Here is a 20,777-nt window from a genome sequence, read left to right on the forward strand (position 1 = left end):
CTTCTGCATGTGTACAATAATAGTTTACTTTTCCTAGTCACATTTCAGAGGTAGTCTAGCTGTCATTGCAGACCTAAAATAATTTAGAAATAACAAAGAATGACAAAATTGTTGTTACAGTGGCATCTGATTCAAAGACTGAAAATAAGATTTAGAAGAAATTGTCACTTATTTGAAAATGTTTCACAGGAAAACATAATACAAGATCAGGAAGTAAAATTAGGTTTTAGATGCAACTGATTTAAAGAAAAAAGTGTCTTACATAAATTATGTAGAAATGGCCTTTACTGTAGTTGAAGATGCATCAGCCCAGTGTTCCTCACAGCCTTCCTCTAAGACTGACTGATAGTGTAGATATGTTGTTGTCAAATAAAATAAAATAAACATTTAATAATGGCACACCCATCAGACCCATCTGAAATCTAAATGTTTAAATGCTAGACCACACTGCCAAAGACACATTCTTTAAATCTGATCAAAATCAGACCAGTGGTGTCAGATGAAAATGACAAAAGAAAAGATTAGATTCAACTTTATTGTCTTTGTGCAGTGTACAAGTACCAAGACAGCGAAATGCAGTTTGCATCCAACCAGAAGTGCAAAAAAAAGCAGAAAAGTGCAATGCAATATTCAAGTATAGACAGGTGGTGCATAGGCAGGACAAGAAATATATTGCAGTGTTATAAGAGCAGAATAAATATGGCTATGTAATATGAGCAATGAATGAACAAAATATACAGATATGTGCAATGTAGTAGCAGTGACATACTAGTAGTAAGAATAATACAGCTATAGATATATGCATTGTATTAACAGAATATATAAGAAAAACAGAATAAATATGGATATACTGAATGAACTATATAGACATATGTACAGTATGTTCAGCTATGTGCAGTGTGGTAACAAGAATAGTATGTGCAGGATGAATAGTATAAAGAGCAGTAGAATATGGCTATGTATAGGTGTAATTACAGTATGTACATCTGTAAATAAATAAATAGAACAGTATGGGTGGGGTGGTGGTGGGTTAATTTGTGTAAGCATTGCTTGTTCTGGATGGTCTCGATGGAGGGGAGTGAGGAACTGGTGATGCGTTGGGCGTTTTCACCACCCTCTGCAGTGCTTTCCGGTCATGGGTAGAGCAGTTGCCATACCAAACTGTGACCCAGTTGGTGAGTATGCTCTCGATGGTGCAGCGGTTGAAGTTCACCAGGATCTGAGGAGACAGGTGGACCTTCTTGAGTCTCCTCAGAAAGAAGAGACGCTGGTGAGCCTTCTTGATCAGGGTGGTGGTGTTGAGGGTCCAAGAGAGGTCCTCAGAGATGTGAACACCCAGAAACTTGAAGCTGGTGACACTCTTCACCTCAGTCCCTTTGATGAGGATGGGGGGGTGTGTGCCAGCTTTAGACTTCCTGAAGTCCACAATGAGCTCTTTGGTGTTGAGAGCCAGGTTGTTGTCAGTGCACCACGATGATAGGTGCTAGAACTCCTCCCTGTAGGCCGTCTAATCGTTGTTGCTGATGAGACCAATCACCGTAGTGTCGTCTGCAAACTTTACAATGGAGTTAGAGCCATGTACAGGTGTGCAGTCTTACGTGAAGAGGGAGTAAAGGAGAGGGCTCAACACACATCCCTGTGGTACACCGGTGTTCAGGGTGATGGTTGAGGAGGTGTGATTATCTAACCTAACAGACTGAGGTATGTTGGTTAGGAAGTCCAGAATCCAGTTACAGAGGGAGGTATTGATGCCCAGTTCACTGAGTTTGGTGATCAGTTTGGAGGGGATGATGGTGTTGAATGCTGAACTAAAGTCAATGAACAGCATTTTCACACAGGTGTTGCCATTGTCAAGGTGGGACAGGGCAGAGTGAAGTGCCGTAGAGATGGCATCCTCTGTGCTCCTGTTCTGATGGTAGGTGAATTGGAAGGGGTCCAGTGAAGGTGGTTAGCAGGTCTCGAGATGGGCCAGGACCAGCCTCTCGAAGCACTTCATTACAGTGGGGGTGAGTGCAACTGGACGGAAGTCGTTAAGGCTTGTTGCAGTGGAGTGTTTTGGCACTGGCACGATGGAGGTGGTTTTAAAGCATGCGGGGACAGCTGCCTGGGCTAGTGACAGATTGAATATGTCAGTCCAAACCTCAGTCAGCTGCACAGCACAGGCCCTGAGTACGCGTCCGGAGATACCATAAGGACCAGCAGCCTTGCGCTAGCTTTACGCTGGAAACCTCCACATTCAATCACTAAGTCCCAATGGATTAACACATACATTGACATTGTTGATATGGAGCTATCAGTGGCAAGAATGCACACTGCTGGAGCTGATACTATTCTAGCGTGGCAAACAATGGCAGATAAGATTAAGGAATTGCTGTAATTACTACCTGTAAGTGCACTTTTTTTTTTTTTTTTTGTTACGTGGTCTCTCATATCCTGTAAGAGTTTTATAGAGATCCAGTTTTAAGGGGGATGGGGTGTCGCCTCTAGATCTTTTTTCTTCTTCTTCTTCTTCTTCTTTTTGTTTGCAATTTACCTGTACTGTTGTCTGAATGCTGTACGTGTTTACATTTAAAATAATAAAAATTTGTTCACAAAAAAAAAAAAAAAAGGACCAGCAGCCTTGCATGCATAAATCCTGCTCAGTGCCACACACGTCGGTGGTGGAGAGTGTGAGGGGCTGGTGATCTGCAGAGACCACAGGTGCCACATTTAAAGATACAAGCGTTAAAGTGGGTTAAATCTAAACCAAAATATGCTATTAAAGGTGTTTGAATGGATCTTTAAACATCATTCAACACCATGAATGTGAACCACTTGTGTCTCTCTCCTGTTAAAAAACCACAGCCAGCATCCTGTTGTCACATAGATACCTCACTTGTTAAAAAATTATTTTTGATTGAGTATGAGGAAAAGCATCTAATCAGCTAATAACTCTGTTATACCAGAAGGAATAAGAAGGGATTTCAATTGTTTGTTTGAACTGTCAGTAATACACAAGGTCATGTTATTTGGGTGAATTGTTCACACATCACACGGTTTAAAAGTCATCGCTCTTACAGCTCAACAGCAAAGCTGTGAAAACCACTTTCTCTCACAGTTTTTTTTTTCAGATCAGCAACCTGTCAACAGGCACATGATTATCTGTAAAAAAAAAAATTGCGCCTTGTTTCCTCTAGATGTCTCGATCAGTACTTAGCAGTTACTGAGCATCAGATGGTTATCAGCAGTAGAGCTAATGGTCTGCTTCTTACTTAAGGAGACAAACCTCTGGATGGGTTGGCTGAAGAATGTAACCATGCACATTGTAAAACGTTAATGTATGAATTTTAGTTGAAAGGAGATGGCTTGAAATGCCCATAGTGTTACTATGTGGGCCAAGTCTGAACAACATACACTTGTTGACACACAGATATTAGTGCTTTTTGTCATGTAGCTATAGGATACTATAACAGCAAAGCAAACTTTCTGCTGTGTTGGTGTGAGTAACTGAAAGCACTTATTGTACTTTCACAAGCCATTTTTTCTTTTAGGTGTTTGCAGTAACTGTGTCACTTTCTATTGTAAAATTGTCAATATTCTCCATTATGTGTAACAGACCACCATAATGAAGGGCTAAGGTGTGAGTGTTGTGTCTCTGTTGTTACTCGTGCTAATCTCTGGGAGGGGTTAAAAAGGTTACACGATTTACACAATTGATTGATATATTTGCCTGGAAAGCCTTACGAAAAAAATCTCCAGCACTGAACTTTGCTCTGTAGCCTAAATAATAATTGTTTTAATGTCACCCTGCTACCTAAATTCAAATACTTGCCTGTAGGCAGTTAAAGTTTAGTGCTGTGTAACCAGAAGGGGGAATCTTTGAAAATGACTGCCCTTAACCATTTTAAATGAAGTAATTTCTTAAGTTAATGCACCAGGACTTTCTGTCGACATTATATTTGCATAATACCCATCCCTGTATCGTAAACTCTATTATATACTACAACCCTTTTTGTCAACGAGTATCAGTATTCCAAATTTTTTGTAGCTGCTACCTTTTTGTGCCTTTTCAATCCCATTCCCACCAGGAAAACAAATAGCATAATGTTATAAATGATAAAAAAAAAATAAAAATACTAAGTTACAGTAATAGTAATGGCTCGGAGAATCAAAAGTATGGCTTTGAAATGTACTAGGGTTTTAATAATAGGACATGTCATACTGAAGAGTTAGTGTGTCATTGTGACTTTGTAGTTCTTTCTAGCTCTCTCACTGCCTACTCTCATAACTTGACCTGATTTCTAATTTTCTCATTTTAATTAATTCCATTTTAATGGCAATTATGGGTTGCCATATCATCCAATGTAGATGAATTTGCAGTGAAGCGTTGTGTTGTTTGATTTGTCTCGAAACTTTCAGTCTCTGAAGCATCAGCAATAAAAAAAAAAAGAAAAAAAAGGAACATTTTCATTTATTTTAAAAGCAGGACATCCGACAACACTTGAAGGCAGCGCAGCAAATGCAGCCACTGGGTTGAATAACAGGGCAGAGCAACCAGCACAGTGTTTTGTGTGAGTGTGAGAGTGTGTGTGCAGGAGGAGGAGGAGCCCGGGCTCCTCCGCTGTGATAACAGGCTGCTGCCTCGGCTCTGTTATCTTCCGTTCCCCGCCGTCCGAGCAGCGGATCTCCTCCGGACCTGCACCAGGATTTATTTAATTCTTATGAAACTTCACTGATAGCTGAAGCGCTCCTCCCATGGTGTCCCCGGGAGACTCCCCGGCCTCTACTCGACTTTACGGAAACTATCGGCGACCGTTTGGGGGTCTTGGAAATCATGGAAACGTGGTTTTTGCATCATGTCCTCGGGGTGTCTCTGTCGGTCCTGCTCCTGGGTCTACCGGGGCCCCTAGGGGCAGGGACCCCCAGTAACAACAGCACGGATCCGGTAACGTCAGGATTTTATTATTCAACCGCCACAGATGAACTCACTAACATGGAAAACAATGCAACTTCAACTTCATACTCCAGCGAGAGTTTGTCAGCATCACAGAGAAACATCCTGCTCACACACACTGCTGAATCACACACTGCTGCTGGAAACTTCGGTAAGATCACTGTTACGAAGGCCTGCAATGACAAGTGTAACTGTTCAGACACAAAAGTTAGTTCAATTTGTTGAGTTTATCCCAATTATTCCGTATGAGCATTTCTTTCCCCTGCAAAGTAAGGCTCTGTAAATGTCTACTTTTCATTTCAAAATAAGCGTTAGCTGCAGAATAGGCTATAATAGAACTACAACAGCAAAGCTGATTTATTATTCCAACAGGAGGTATCTCAATATGTGGTGTAGGATAGCTATAATCTCTTAATTACAACTTTATTTATCCAAAGTGAAGATTTCCTGTTGCATCCTGTGTGAAGAGACCTACACATTGTCATGAAACAAGTGCATTGCTCTTTTTGTTTAGTTTGCTTCAGTGTAGAGCTGTAACTAATTATTTTCATTCAATGTTTACATTTATTGTTTTCTCCATTGATGATTCATCGCTTGCACTATAAATTGTCAGAAATAGTGAGAAATGTCCATCACAAGTTCCTAAAGCCCAAGTTGACATTCTCAAACTGCTTTATTTGACTGACCAACAGTTCAAAACCCCTGAAGTAGGGCTGCAACTAACGATTATTTTCATAGTCGATTAATCTGTTGATTATTTTCTCGATTAATCGATTAGTTGTTTGGTCTCTAAAATGTCAGAAAATGTGGATCAGTGTTTCTCAAAAGCCCAAGATGACGTCCTCAAATGTCTTGTTTTGTCCACAACTCAAAGATATTCAGTTTACTGTCACAGAGGAGAGAAGAAACTAGAACATATTCACATTTAAGAAACTGGAATACATTTTTTTTAACTTTTGTCTTAAAAAATTACTCAAACCGACTAATCGATTATCAAAATAGTTGGCGATTAATTTGAGAGTTGACAACTAATCGATTAATCTTTGCAGCTCTACCCTGAAGTACCCAGTTTAGTATTGTAGAAGATTGAGGAAAAACAAAATTACATTTGAGAAGCTGGAACCAGTACATTTTCTGGCATTTTTGCTTTAAAAATTGGATGTAACGATCAATCGATATCAATGAATGCAAATTAATTTTCTGTCGCTATTCGATTCCTCGAATAATTGTTTCATTTCTACTTCAGTATAAAACGTGGCTCATACTGTATGCTCACATCTGTGGTTCTGATATAGAGGAGGATAAACCCACCATTACAACGTTCACTTTGTTTTTTGGAATAGAAATATTCCCACAACTTTAAACCAACAGACCTTTCCAATGAACAAAGACCGACAGAAGACATAAATGTGGTTCACCATTTATCAAGTAAGACCCATTCACTTAGTTTGATGAAATCTCAGAGACCCTCCCATGAATGTGTCACTCCTATCATGATCTAAATATCAAATCTGATCAGCAGCCTAACTTCTTTTGAGGTTCCCTGTTAGCATTTGAGCTGAGGTGTTGCCACAAATACGTCTTGACATTTGTTCAGCAGCTCACACCGGTGTTGATAAGATGTATGGGCCGCTGTATCCATTGGTCAAGAGCAGCTTGTCACGTGCAGCATGTGGCAGTAGAGTTCAGATGAGACCCCTAATGAGCTCAATCCATGTCACAAATACTGCATGTAGATCCAGGAAAGCATGCCTCAAAACATTCCTAAAGGCTTAAAGTAAATTAAAAGAAAACAGTACAAGAATCAAGGGCTTTAATTGATAAATATATATATTTTTTATAGGGATTTAGTTCAAATCCCTCAAATAGAGGGTTTAGGTACAGTCCTGCAAAACTACTTTAGAACCTAAACTCCTGCCAGATGGAGGAAAGAAAGATTTAAGCTCTTAGTGTACAAATGAAGACGTTTCTGAAAATGTATTAGCTTGTATAATGCAACCACTGGCAAGTCTGATACCAAGAAAGGTACCATAAAACTTTCAATAATGGCTGGGGCCTGTACCTCGTCAACAGAAAGCACTGGACCTTTATAACAGACAGACAGGTCATGAATTTGGGCGATCCACCTGCTCTGTGTAAAAGCCATGGATTTGCTGTTTTGCTGTTCAAATCTACAAAACTACCTCTTTATGTACAGTATAACTTTAATATAGTTCCAATGCAACTGCACTCCTCTTATTAGCAACATAATATTACCATTATCACTACTGTGCTACAGTTTGTCATCTAGTCACAATACAATATTCCATATAGGCCTACTTATAACATAAACTACTTCTACATAAGTACAGGAGTTTTGCAATGCATTTTCTATGGTAGTTGTCTCCATGACAACAAGATAAACATTAATTAAGTTGACTTGACTTGATATAAAAGTCTGCATTACACATGTCTCTCTGATGCTTTAGTTTATTAATTTTAGTGATATTGTATCATTGTATACTAGGGCTGTCCTCGACTAAAGAAATTCTTAGTCGACTAACACTTATATGATTTTGTCGATTAATCGATTAGTTGATGTAATCGACAGAGCTGTGCTCTTTGAGAGGTGATTAAGACTAGAAAAGCACAATATAAATGTAGTTAATGAACCATCTGTAAAACTGAGTTTCTCCACAATTAATCCTGCAAAAGCACCACTTTAAATCTTGTGTTTACCAGAAATGTGCTCATAAGTTTCTTGGAAATGAGTAATTAAACATGAATAAGCATAAAAAATGACTCATCAACTAAAGAAATCTTAGTCGACTAAGACCAAAACGACTAAGAGGTGGCAGCCCTATTGTATACTACTCGAAGGAGACTGTGTCACTGGCTTCTGCATTTAAACCCAAAGTGAACCTGAAGTATATACTGCATTTAAACACTGACAATCTGAGACAGACTATTGTAGAAATCTGGGCACAGGCTTTACTTCTTACAAGTTTAACAGCGATGTTCAAGATCTGTTTGTCCGGTGAGATTTTTGCTTGGTTTCAGCAAAGCCCGTCTACGGAAAGCCGTTCCACTCCCTATTTAGCCCCATTGTACCTACTTTGGTTGCAGTTCCACCAGAGTTCCACTGGGGGTGATCACGGTCCAGTGCAAAATGAATGGGACCCTATGGAGCTAGACGGCTAAATTTGTCTCTTTCGCCTGATTGTCGATGAGAAATCTCAGATTTGATTGTAGTTTTTGCAAGTTCAACATGGATTATAGGTCGAAAGTTGAATGAACGAGTACTTATGCCCTTTCGATTTGTTACAGGTTGAGTCGTTGTTGCCCATAACACGCTAGCATTCTGCTAATGAATGCTGATTGGTCAGTGAAGGACAGATTACGATCGGAGATCCCGCTTAACGGCATCCGAAGCAGAACCAGAATGCCAGAGTGAATATTTCGGCGTGGTCTTTAAAACATTAGCAAACCTCTTTCTAGCACGTGTATTGACAGGGAGAGTCTAATCTGTCAACTGTGTTGTCGATGCCTCGAGAGAAAAAAGGAAGCGACTCAGAGCTTGCCGTAAAGCAGAATCTCTGGCCGTATATGTGTATGACGTCATTGACATTTTAAAAGGCTTTTTAGAACAAAAAAGCCACTTTAAAAAAATCTAACACCCAGCAGTGTGTATTTTCTTAGCCTCCCCTTTCAAATGCAACATTCAAATTACTAGACAAAAAATTATATCCTGAGAAAAGTGGATTTTGAGGGGTAAGCTCCATAGAGTCCCATTCTTTCTGCACTGGCCTGTGAGCGCCCCCTATTTGGAACTCTGGTGGAACTGCCACCAGTTCAGAAGCCGGAAGTAACGAGAGAGTGGAACTTCTTCCCATATTAGAAATTCTTTGGTTTCAGTCATGCTTGATTCATTCAGACTGGGGAGCTGCCCAGTACTTCAATTCACGGAAAACAATGTGAGGGTCAAATGCTTTGCTCAAAGGCAAAGAGTAGTTGCTGCTAAAGAATGACAAAGTGGAAATGATTCACTTTCCTCACCCTGATTTCACCCAGATTCACCTTTTCTGTCCTAAGACCAGGTCTTCCGGTTACAGTCATCTGGTGACAAACAGCTCAATACTTGGCCACTGAATATAGCAAAAGTCCACAGCAATACATTACCTGTTTGATCTGTTGGCAATAAAATATCAACCAATATATTCACTGCTGCGTCATACCAGCGTCCATCCTCATTAATATGCTAACTAGGGCCAGACCGATATATCGGCGGGCCGATATTATCGGCCGATATTAGGCATTTTCCAAACTATAGGTATCGGCATTTATAATGGCCAATAAATGAATATTTAAAAAATAAAATAAAAACGTACGAAACACCCTTCAACCATGTTATGAGTGTTGGCATTGCATAGTTTGTCCACCAGAGGGCACTCTACAACGTCCCTGTTGGCAACTCTTTTTGTTATTTTTGTGTTTTTGTTCAAAGGACTTTAAGTTTCATATCTTAAGTTTGTATTTTTATACATTATATTTATCAGAATGTTAATATATTTTGATGTTCCTCTGTTCTGTTGTAAAAGTTTATTTTTTAAACTGCATTATCATATTATTTTAGTGAGGACTCATACATAACTACAAATAACTAATGTTAGGGAAATCTATTTATGTTTTGTTACGCGTTTCTGGATATATTTTTTTTTAATATATATCGGCCGATATATCGGAATATCTGATTTTTAAATCACCAAATATTTGTATCGATATCGGCCTTAAAAATCCTTTATCAGTCAGGCTCTAATGCTAACCCTACTGCTTTTGCCTAAATGAATATGCAAGCCACAGAGCTTCTGGTGTATAACAGATGTGAAAAGACGACACTGACAGCCGTGTTAACAGTTGAGAGCTAAGAGATAAACAGCAGAGAATCTGGGAGTGTCCCTCACTTGTTGCCAACACTACGTTCCAGTCTGAGTTTTGTTGCCCGGGCTGGATCCAGAGAGAGAAAATGAAATAATGAGAGAGACACATGCAGAGGAAGTGAAAGAGAAAAATAGAATCCAGTGACCCAGCTCTCCTCACAGACTCTGAGTGGACGGGCTGTTTTGCAGTTGAACTCCATTGGTTTTGTGCTGGATGGTGGCTGCCACCAGCAGCCACCATCCAGCACAGACCCCTCATCCTCAGAGTGCTGTTGTTCCAGTCAGACTGCTAGAGACTTGCCAGATAACAGGCTGTCAGACAGCATCAGTGATGGGTAGAGAAAAAAGACAAGGTCAGAGAAAGACCTCAAACACACACAGACTTGGTACCCAGCTGGCTTGTGTGTAAGTTTTTGTCTCTCACATACACTTGATACTAATATCTTGATCTATATCTCATGGGATGCTCACTAGTTATGTAATTTAAAGCTGCACTCATTTATGTAAACAATGGATCAGCTGACTATATGTGTAATTTACAGTGATGAACGCACAGATAATTATCACCAAACTCTGCAGTTCCCCTCAGCTCTATGGTGCATTTTACCGTCTCTGCTCATTGTTTTGTTTTGGTTTTACAGCCTGCAGCCTCAATTCAGTCTCACCGCTTTCTAGCCACAGCAGACAGCTGTTTTCAGCTCTGATAAACCCACTGTACACGTCTTGCACTGCATCAAACCACAGTGAAACAAAGTTAGCTAGTGAACTGAATAAAGCTTGGGAATAAAAGGAGATTAAATATTGGACATATGTACTGTATGTCAATGTCAAATGAATGCTAATACCTTGTGTCTGCTGGAGGTGTAAAACGGCGTTATAGGCCTAGTTGTCTAATACATACACCATGTAATTGCAACATCTCTATGTTGATTCCAGCTGGAGACCTTTGTTTGCTTGTCATCCTTGCTCTCTATGCATGGTTTTTGTCTATCTCCACTGTTACTGTCAGAGGGAAAATGTTAAAAAAAAAACCCATCTAAACAACACTTTACTTCTTATAATGTTTATGACTTAACAACAAAGCTAAAAAAAAATCTAATAATCCACAGACAATGAACATAAAAACACGCCCAGATCCATGGTTGGTGACAGTTTTCTGCCAGAGCCTTGTGCTCACTCAGCTTTAGGAAGGAAATGGCCGATTCCCAGCGGAGACAGTTACCGCCATATTTAGGTCCTCACGCCTTTGTTAAAGCAGACAAGCCTGGCTGCCAATTGTTCTCCACCCAAAATCATTGCCTCTGCAGCAAGTAACAGTACTTCTGTCAGCATCTTCCCCCTTTCTGCAGTCTGTACAGGCCAGATACAGCCTGGTGAGCACCCTCTGGTGGCCACTGCTGGAAATGAGCTACATACATAAACACAAATGTGTTTGCCTTTTGCATAATAGCAGTCGATCAGAAAAGAGCTATGATACTGTGAAACAGAAATAAAGAGCCCTCCGAATGTTTTCAGTGTCTTGTCTGAAGCGAGTTATTGTGCAAACTTAATATTTTTGCTTTTTTTATTTTTCCACAGACACTGATCAGACGCAAACCTTCACAGAAACAAGCATCAGGTCACTAGAAGCCATAAGTTTGTCTACTGAGCCACTCGCCCCCACCCTTGTTATAGCCACCACTGAGGCCAGCATCAGCACAGGCAGCAGCAGCACTGGTGTCAGCACCGGCAGCAGCACTGGTAGCAGCACTGGTAGCAGCACTGGTAGCACCGGCAGCAGCACCGGCAGCAGCACTGGTAGCAGCACTGGTAGCACTGACAGCAGCACCGGTAGCAGCACCAGCAGCAGCAGAATAAGCATAAGCAGTGGCAGCAGCACCGGCAGCAGCAGCAGCACCAGTAGCAGCAGCGGCAGCAGCAGCAACAGCAGCACAGGCAGCAGCAGCAGCAGCAGCAGCAGCAGCAGCAGCACTAGCAGCAGCAGTGGAAGCAGCACTGGTAGCAGCAGCAGCAGCGACAGCATCACTGGTAGCAGTAGCAGCAGCGACAGCATCACCGGTAGCAGTAGCAGCAGCGACAGCATCACCGGTAGCAGTACCAGCAGAGACAGCATCACCGGTAGCAGCAGCAGCACCGGTAGCAGCAGCAGCAGCAGCAGCAGCAGCGACAGCAGCACCGGTAGCAGCAGCAGCACCGGTAGCAGCAGCAGCGCCTGGAAGGACTTTACTGACACAAACCAAATGTCAGACGCCTTCCCTGCTGTGTCCTCCAAGGCTAGTTCCTGGATGTTGACAGAGGACGCCAGACTCCCCCAGGACAGCCCGGACACCACCCTCCGACTAGGAGATGCCTCAGACTCTATGTCCCACACAGCCGTCCACACTGACAGCACCTACACTTCTACTGCCATCAGCCGAGCTGGGGAGAGGACCCTGCTGTCTGTCACCTCCTCTTCCAGCAACAGCACCTCCTCTGCCTTTACAGAGGACTCCAACTCCCATCAGCCCCCCTCCACCTGGGGTATTTCTGCTCAGGCTACTGAGACTGAGGACTACACCCACAGTGCACCGGCCACCAGGACTGACAGCAGAGACACAACAGACCAGCACATGACGCACTCCTTCAAGGGGATATTTCCAGAGACAAGTTTAACTGGACAACCTAATGCCACCCATCATCAATACACCTCAACATCAGAGGAGACCTCCGACTCAACACCACCTCTCAGAGTAACCGAGCCCAGCACTGACCAATCGGAAGTGTCTGTTTCCTCCACACCTTCTGTCACCTCACCTGCAGAAGGTCCTACAAACATCTCAGGGACAGAGCAGGGGTCGGGCTTTAGTGTTACAACCGCCACTGAGTTCTCCACCGGAGCCCACAGCTCCAGCACTCAGAACCAGGAGGGCACTGTGGGGGTTTCATCCCAGACCAGTGACCAAAGCGTTGGCTTGGGTCTGACCACAGCACCCCCAACAGTCAGTAGTACATCAGAAGTGGACAACTCTCTAACAGACACTCCAATGCTCGTTACTGAGTTCTTCCTCACCTCCACACCTGTCACTGTTACAGAAAGGTACGTTTAAAAAAAACAATAACATATATATATATATATATATATATATATATATATATATATATATATATATATATATGTATATATATATATATATGTATAGATGTGTGTGTGTGTGTATATATGTATATGTATATATTTGTATTCATGTATTTCTCCGAATGATTTGTATATGCGACAGGAAGACGTTTGCTAAATAAGTAAGTTTGTGGTGTCTTGTAATCCCATGTGGGATGGGCCAAAATGTTTGGCATGACACAGAAATAAAATATAACTAACTAACTAACTATATATATATATATATATATATATATATATATATATATATATATATATTATTAGAAAAGCATTATTTTAACAGACACATTCTGCTCTATAAGCTTTAAAGGAATGCAGATTGACAAGCTTAAATTATTGGCTTACATGAGCGCCCCCTGCTGACACCTTAGCCTGCTCTGTGTCGAGTGATCAGTAAAGTTGTCATGTCAGTCCTGGTGTTGTAAAGATGAAAATTGTTCTTGTATGCTCTTTTCAATTCTTGTCAGAAGTCTGTAAGAGATTTGGTTGAAAGGTTTTCTCTTTACCAGATCACAGATAACAGAGGAAGACACTTTCAAAGCCACTGCGTCCACCTCCACCACCACGACCACCACCACCACCACCACAACAACCAGCCCTCCTTTACCTGCAACCTCATCCTCCAGGTTCAGTAGCACCGCTAGCAGCTCTACTCCAGGGTCACCTACCGAGGCCACCGTCCCGTACACTACGCCCTCCACCACCCTGGCCTTGCTGACCTCTGCCGTGCACGCAACTCCCCGCGTGTCACCCAGCCAAACCCAGGGGCCCTCAACTGGGATGGATAACCCCACAAATTCCACCACCCTGCAGATAGAGACAAGCACGGACACCCCGGGAATCACCACGACTCACAGCGAGCACATCACCACCTCCTACACCCACAGAACCCCAACTAAGAGTACAGAGGCTCTGCAGACCACCGGGAAACAGACAGACAGAGGAACTACAGAGCTGGTTGGGACCACATCACCCACCAAGGCACCGCCAACACCACCAGGTCAGTGGTTTACATTCCATCATTTTATCTGACAATCCTTGACATGCAGTCTTCACAGCAAGAATGTGTTACTAAAGTGGACCGAATTACTTAAAAAAAGCGATATACTTTGTATACATTACATATTATATATTATTTACATATAGGTATGCAAATGTGCATTATGAACCATTCAAATTATGAGATTGATGAGACCTAATGACAATGTTTGTGTGAAACCACTGTATGATTGCCCTGTTTTTAAAGTGCCCATATTATGAAAAAAATCACTTTTTCTGGGATTTGGGGTGTTGTGTCTCTGGTGCTTCCACACACATACAAACTTTGAAAAAAAAAAACATCCATGCTGCTTTGAGTGAGATACGGGTTTCTGAATGTGTCCTGCCTTCAGTCTCCGGGTGAGCTGTTCAAAATCTGCACGGCTTTCTACATAACTAGCCGAGACGAGGGGCCTAGGGTGCTAACCGTTAGCATGCTAGTTCATTCTCAATGGCAAAACACTGCTACAACACACACAATTTCACCCTAATCTACAAAATAAATTGTATAGAACTACTTACATGTCCTTGTTCTGCAGGTATTCCACACAAAGTTGGAAGTGTGCCCTCATTTAGAAGAAGTCTCCCGGCTAATCCTGCCTTGTACAGGCCGAAGTTGCAGTAACAGCTAGCTAGCTCACGTAATCCTTACCTAGCTACTGCGCATGTGCGACTGACAACAAAGATCTTACAGAAGTTGCGAGGTCTCACTCTGTAGCTAAAACCTGAGACCTGATAGGGTGAAAAGAGGATATGCAGCAATGGGCAGTACAACAGTACAAATTTGAAAATTAAACCATGTAAACCTATTCTGATACAATCTCAAATTACAATTATGAACCTGAAAATGAGCATAATATGGCCACTTTAAAAACTTTTTTAATGGTTCAATTTCTTGTTTTATGGTAAAATGCCTGCTCTCCTCTCTAAACTCCAGGGAACCCTTGTGTGTCAAACCCTTGTATGAACGGAGGGATGTGTGTGAGCTATAAAGGGCATCAATTCACCTGCCACTGTCAGCAGGCATGGACAGGACTGACCTGCAACCAGGGTGAGTCCTCTTCTTCCTGACAGATTGACGACAGCATGCATGCTACTTTTTTTTTTGTGTGTGTGTTGCAATGTACCCAAGCATGAAATCTCCAGAAAAGTATGAAATAAAATCCAAGTTTAAAATATTCTTTTTCTATATTATCCTGAGTGCTCTTTTAGAAAGTATATAGTAATACTTGTATGTACTGGTGTGTGCAGATGTGGATGAGTGTGAGAGGGACCCATGCCCCGTTGGGTCCAGGTGTGTGAACACGCGAGGTTCCTTCAGCTGTGAATGTCCGCTGGGCTTCGACCTGGAGGACGGACGCACCTGCACCAGAGGTAAAACCCCTTTAATACATAACAGTGAAACAATAATCAATTACAGATGATGAAAATATGCAAACACAAAGTATATATGAATTCAAAGTTGTTTCCCCAAAGGCCTTCTTTTGATGACTATTTTTCCCCTCCACAGCAAAGGCGTTTCTGGGAACTTTCAGTGTTAACAAATTGCTGCATGACCCTGTTATCTTCAAGAGCGCCACCATGCATGAGATCCAGAGAGAGATCATTCAGTTGGTGAGCGGCAGCACACATAATTGCATTGTCTCTGCAGATTTCTGAGCTCCATTCGGCTTATGTGTATTATATCTGCTACATACTCTCTTACTGTCTTTCACCTCAGCTCAATGCTTCGTTGTCAGTCCTCCGAGGTTACAGCCGCTCAACGCTAAGTAAGAAGTAAGTTTTTGCCATCACTAAACCATTCCATTTCTGTAATCTTTCAGTAATTTGTTGTCACAAAAGGAAACATGGTTATAATTATATTTACCCCCGCTGGCCTTTACATTTCATAGGCCTTCATTAGAGCAGGGGTCTTCATCATTTTTAAGCCAAGGACCCCTTAGCTTAAAAAGAGACGGAGCAGGGACCCCCTACTATATATAATGTATAAAATTGAGTTGCATATTAAACTGGGCTTACAATAAAGTGAAGGGCGGCCTATAGCCTTTAGATATACCTTTTATGATGCATACAATACTAAGGTGTTAAAATAATAATTGTTGACATATTCATATATTTACACATCATGTTTTAATGTTAAAATGTGGAACAGTAGCTGTATCTGTTGATGGCTACCTTACCAGGCCAGTAAGCCTATCATCAATGTTGTGTAAAACAGCATATATTTTTTATATATATATATATATATTTTTTAATATATATATCAAACAATAATTTGGTGGCCCCCCTCAGCAACTCTGAGGACTCCCTAGGGGTCCCGGACCCCCTATTGAAGATCTCTGCATTAGAGTAAATCTAAACTAAGAAAGCAAACAGATGAATGATGCAACATAGACATTTTGTCAGTGTAGACCTCTCAGTTTGACCTCTGATCTCTTTCCAACAGAGGAGAGCCTGAGTTTCATATCTCAGCTGTCAACATGTTTTCCATTTCCACCGATGTGACGAGCGCAGAGGTCTACAACAGCATCCAGATGTCTCTCAGCAACTGTAGCTCCTCATTGGCCCACTGCCGGATGGTCCTGCAGCACCAGCTGACCTATCACGGTGAATATAATAGCCAGTAATCTTAATGAACATCATCAGGTTTATATTTGCTGATTTCAACCAAAAGTATTACATGTTTTAATTGGCATACTTTAATTGTGATTGAGGGCAGGCTACTAAAAATAGCTGTGAATGTGTTTACATCCACTAGAGGGCAAAATGTAGCTGTAAACAGCTCCCACAGTTATATCATTACATCACTCACAAACTTCGTCATCCAGCTGCTATATTTCACAACCCTACACTACAGGGAATCCTACAATAAGAGCAAAGGACAACCGTGCACTACCATAAAACACTACAAAAAGATCACTATGAGCTCACACATACACAGTAGCAATTTTATGTAGGATGCTCATTGTGAACCAGAACTGTAGGTTAATAAATTCTGACTTGCTCTTCAGATGAAACCTAATAGTGAATTGAGGGAAACAAGGAAGCTGGTTTGGTGTTTTCTGACGTCATGGATTCATCTTGTCCAAATCATGACCATGATTCCTGTGTTGCTGTATTCACGACTAATTGTGTCCACACTGTGTTCCAGTGGAAAGTCTGTGTGTGGCCCAGAAGACTCAGTGTGATACAGAGCGCTCCACCTGCACAGACAACAGCGGCACAGCCAACTGCCAGTGTCTTCAAGGATACTACAAACACAACCCTGACGACCTGTCCTGCTTAGGTGAGCTCAGTGTGTGCTACTTACTGTGAGTGCATGGGTTTTTATGTATATATCAAAAAGCAAACCACATATTAACCTGATTAAAATGGACCAAACATGATTAAAATGACCAAGTTAGTGTTTCCTTCCTGATAAAAACAAAAAACTGAAGAAAAAGTAAATTCAGATTTGAAATTTCACATGAAATTCATTGAAATTAAGGATAAGGCATATCACCAAACCAATATTGGCGTTGGACCTCCCTATAACAAACTGTTTAATTGGACTTTTTCTTTTTTTCTTTTTTTTCTTCGTTTCAGAATGTGGGGATGGCTACAAGCTGGAAAATGGCACCTGTGTTCCGTAAGTTCAACTTAATTTATTTTTTCCTTAAAGTATTGATCCACTTATACTTAAGTATATATTTAAGTCCAGATTCTTACTGCAGATTCTATGTCTACTTTTAAGGTGCATGTTTGGATTTGGAGGATTCAACTGTGGAAATTGTAAGTGGCCCTATAAATCCCTGAACAGGCAAAATATAACCTATTCAGCTAAATAGATAAGATATGATGAACTAAAGTTACACATTTGATCTTGTGATCTTTACATATGTTTCTAAAGTTAAGTATTTACTATGATGTTATTGGACATTGCAGTTTACAAGCTGATTGCAGTCGTGGTGTCACCTGCAGGGGGCGCTCTGCTCCTCATCCTCATCATTGCTCTCATTGTCACCTGTTGCAAGTAAGACTGCTGTTATTGTTAGCACAGAAACCTGTCCTGGTTTGCAGAGCAATTAAACTAGTTAAGTCTTAAACTATATTATTGATGGTAGCACAGTAATCTGCCTTGCTATACGGTATTTTCAAGTTGATAATTAAAAAACAAGTGATCCTAGACCATAAAACAAGTGTAATTATATGTTGGCTTCGGTTACAGTTTACCCAAATTACCAAAAAAAAACACATTTCCTCAATTTCAGTGGTTTGATGAAGTGAATAATATTGGTTATTTTTTAAATGTTTGATCTACAAGGAAAGACAAGAATGACATCAACAAGATCATCTTCAAGAGTGGAGATATGCAGATGTCCCCGTACGCAGACTTTGCCAAAAATAACCGCATATCCACGGAGTGGGGCAGGGAGACCATAGAGATGCAAGAGAACGGCAGCACCAAGAACCTGCTGCAGATGACTGACATTTACTACTCTGTAAGGAGACTTACAATACAACTTTCATTAGACCTCCCACTCCTTCATTTGTCTTCATTATTCAAGTTTAGGTTTGGTTTTGAGTGTTTGGATATGTCTTATAATCAGTTTATTAGAAGAAACTTTTAAATACATCTCATTGATTTTCTGTGTTTCTGTGCCCTTTCCTTCAGCCTGCGTTGCGTAACTCAGACCTGGAGAGAAACGGCCTGTACCCGTTCACAGGCCTGCCGGGTTCTCGCCACTCGTGCATCTACCCTGCCCAGTGGAACCCCTCCTTTATCAGTGACGATTCACGAAGGAGAGACTACTTCTGACTGCCCCACCTTGAACACACACACACACATACACACACACACACACACACACACACACACACACACACACACAACTTACTATCTCTTATACTGACAATTGTGATGTGTTATAATGGTTTTCTGTCACAGTGAGAGTGGGAGCCCATTTGGCCATCTGCATTCAGGGCTGCACACTACCTATGTAAATGCAGGTGTGTGTGTGTGTGTGTGTGTGGGTGGGTGGGTGCGTGCATGCATGTGTCTGCATATTATGGAAGTGCACATTTTTTTGCAAGTGAAATATTTCCTGAAAGTGTTATTGTGTGGCCATTTCAGTGTTTTGCATGTTTTAGCTCATTTGCTTCAACTCACACATTACATTGCTGCCACTGTGTTGTTAAAGACTGTTTAATATGTTTTTCCTGCCTTGCAGGCAGCCTCTGATTCTCATTTACTTCACTGTATGATGAAAAACAATTTCCAGACGCTTGAAACTGAAGTGCTTGAGGTAGGCAATCCATGACAGTAAACAATCATATCTGCCTTGTTGCTGCCTTTTAATGCAGTGCAGTTTTGCTTGAAAAATCTGCACTGCATTAATGCACAATATTAAATAAAAGCTGATATAATATTCACTGTGCTCAAAGACAGGAATGTGCGTTTATGACCACCAGGAATGTGGGAAAACACAATCAGATTACTTTTTTTTTTAGGCAGCAGTGATGTAAAGTGTATGTGATGTGTAGCAAATAGACTAGAACATGCAAAAACATTGATACGGTCCTTTAAGTGCTGAAGTATGAATATGTACGTGCCACTGCTGTGATTCGAAAATAATCAGTTTCTTCTTAGATAATAGTCTGAGAATAAAGTATTGATGGAACAAGACAATAACAAAACCACTGAAGGATGCGCAAAGTTCGGTTTAATGCCAATAGAAACTGAGGAACCACTTTGAATTCTGATAACGACGTTTATTTATTCCCTCTTTGTCCAAGTCCTTGACATGTAGCATACTGGACACCTTACATACACACTGACAGACTGGAGATGGATAAACTTGTGGCTTGTGTGTGTGTGTGTGTGTGTGTGTGTGTGTGTGAGTGAGAGAGAGAGCGAGCGAGAGAGAGAGAGAGAGAGAGAGAGAGAGAGAGATTGTGTGTGTCTTAAGTATGTGTGTGTGTGTGTGTGTGTGTGTGTGTGTGTGTGTGTGTGTGTGTGATGTGTGTATACGTGTGTGAGGAGTAATTAACTGTATACCAGAAGGATCATAACTGTCAATGAGTGTTTGAATTTAAAGAGTGTAAAGATGTATCATAATTAGTTTGCTTTTTCTGACATGGAGTATTGTTTTTATGTGACTGTTTTACTTCTTTGTGTTTATATATGATTTGTTCATTCTGGCGTTTTAGTCAGACGTGCTTATTTAAATAAAAAATTTGCACAGCAGTATTTCTCCGACTCCATTCTGATGCTAATTATTTTAAGATTTTTCAAATCCTTGATTTTGAACTGCTTGAGTTTAAAATTGTTCAAACAAAATTACTGTAAATGTATTTTAGTGGTATTGCGCATTTATATCATTTTTTAGTAGCACAAGAACAGAACAAACAATTAAATCAACTCAGGTTTTTTCTTTTAGTCTTTATTTTCATTTTAGCATTTTACAGATTTTACAGGGTTAGAGAAATAAAGACATTCAGATTACCCATGAAAATGGGGATTATCAACAGGATTAAAATCTTAATCCTACATGCTGGACTATAATACAGTACCTGTCCTCTGCACATTCTATTTATCCTAAACTTTTGCACATCCCTTAACATTTTCTACACATCCATACAGCCTATTTTTTCTTAATGTTAAATAGTTACATGTATGTGTTATATGTTTCTGTATTTATTGATTGTTTATTTCATATTAATGTGTTTTATATATATTGAATATGTTCATGTATGC

The 20,777-nt window shown here is 40.8% G+C and overlaps 1 protein-coding gene across 1 annotated transcript; it reads left to right on the top strand.

Annotated features, from left to right (window-relative positions):
• The first annotated feature begins 4,586 nt into the window (after positions 1–4,586).
• On the top strand, positions 4,587–19,282 carry heg1 (heart development protein with EGF-like domains 1). The gene is made up of 16 exons (XM_031281739.2): positions 4,587–5,084; positions 11,428–11,715; positions 11,956–12,925; positions 13,513–14,003; positions 14,979–15,092; positions 15,293–15,415; positions 15,552–15,655; positions 15,762–15,817; positions 16,334–16,390; positions 16,488–16,648; positions 17,193–17,327; positions 17,627–17,669; positions 17,775–17,812; positions 17,966–18,053; positions 18,345–18,522; positions 18,696–19,282. Exons 1-16 carry the CDS (start codon positions 4,814–4,816, stop codon positions 18,837–18,839), a joined length of 3,261 nt encoding a protein of 1,086 aa, XP_031137599.2. The 5' UTR covers positions 4,587–4,813; the 3' UTR covers positions 18,840–19,282.
• Positions 19,283–20,777: the final 1,495 nt, after the last annotated feature.

This window comes from Sander lucioperca, chromosome 8, assembly GCF_008315115.2.
Source record: "Sander lucioperca isolate FBNREF2018 chromosome 8, SLUC_FBN_1.2, whole genome shotgun sequence".
Lineage (NCBI taxonomy): Eukaryota > Metazoa > Chordata > Actinopteri > Perciformes > Percidae > Sander > Sander lucioperca.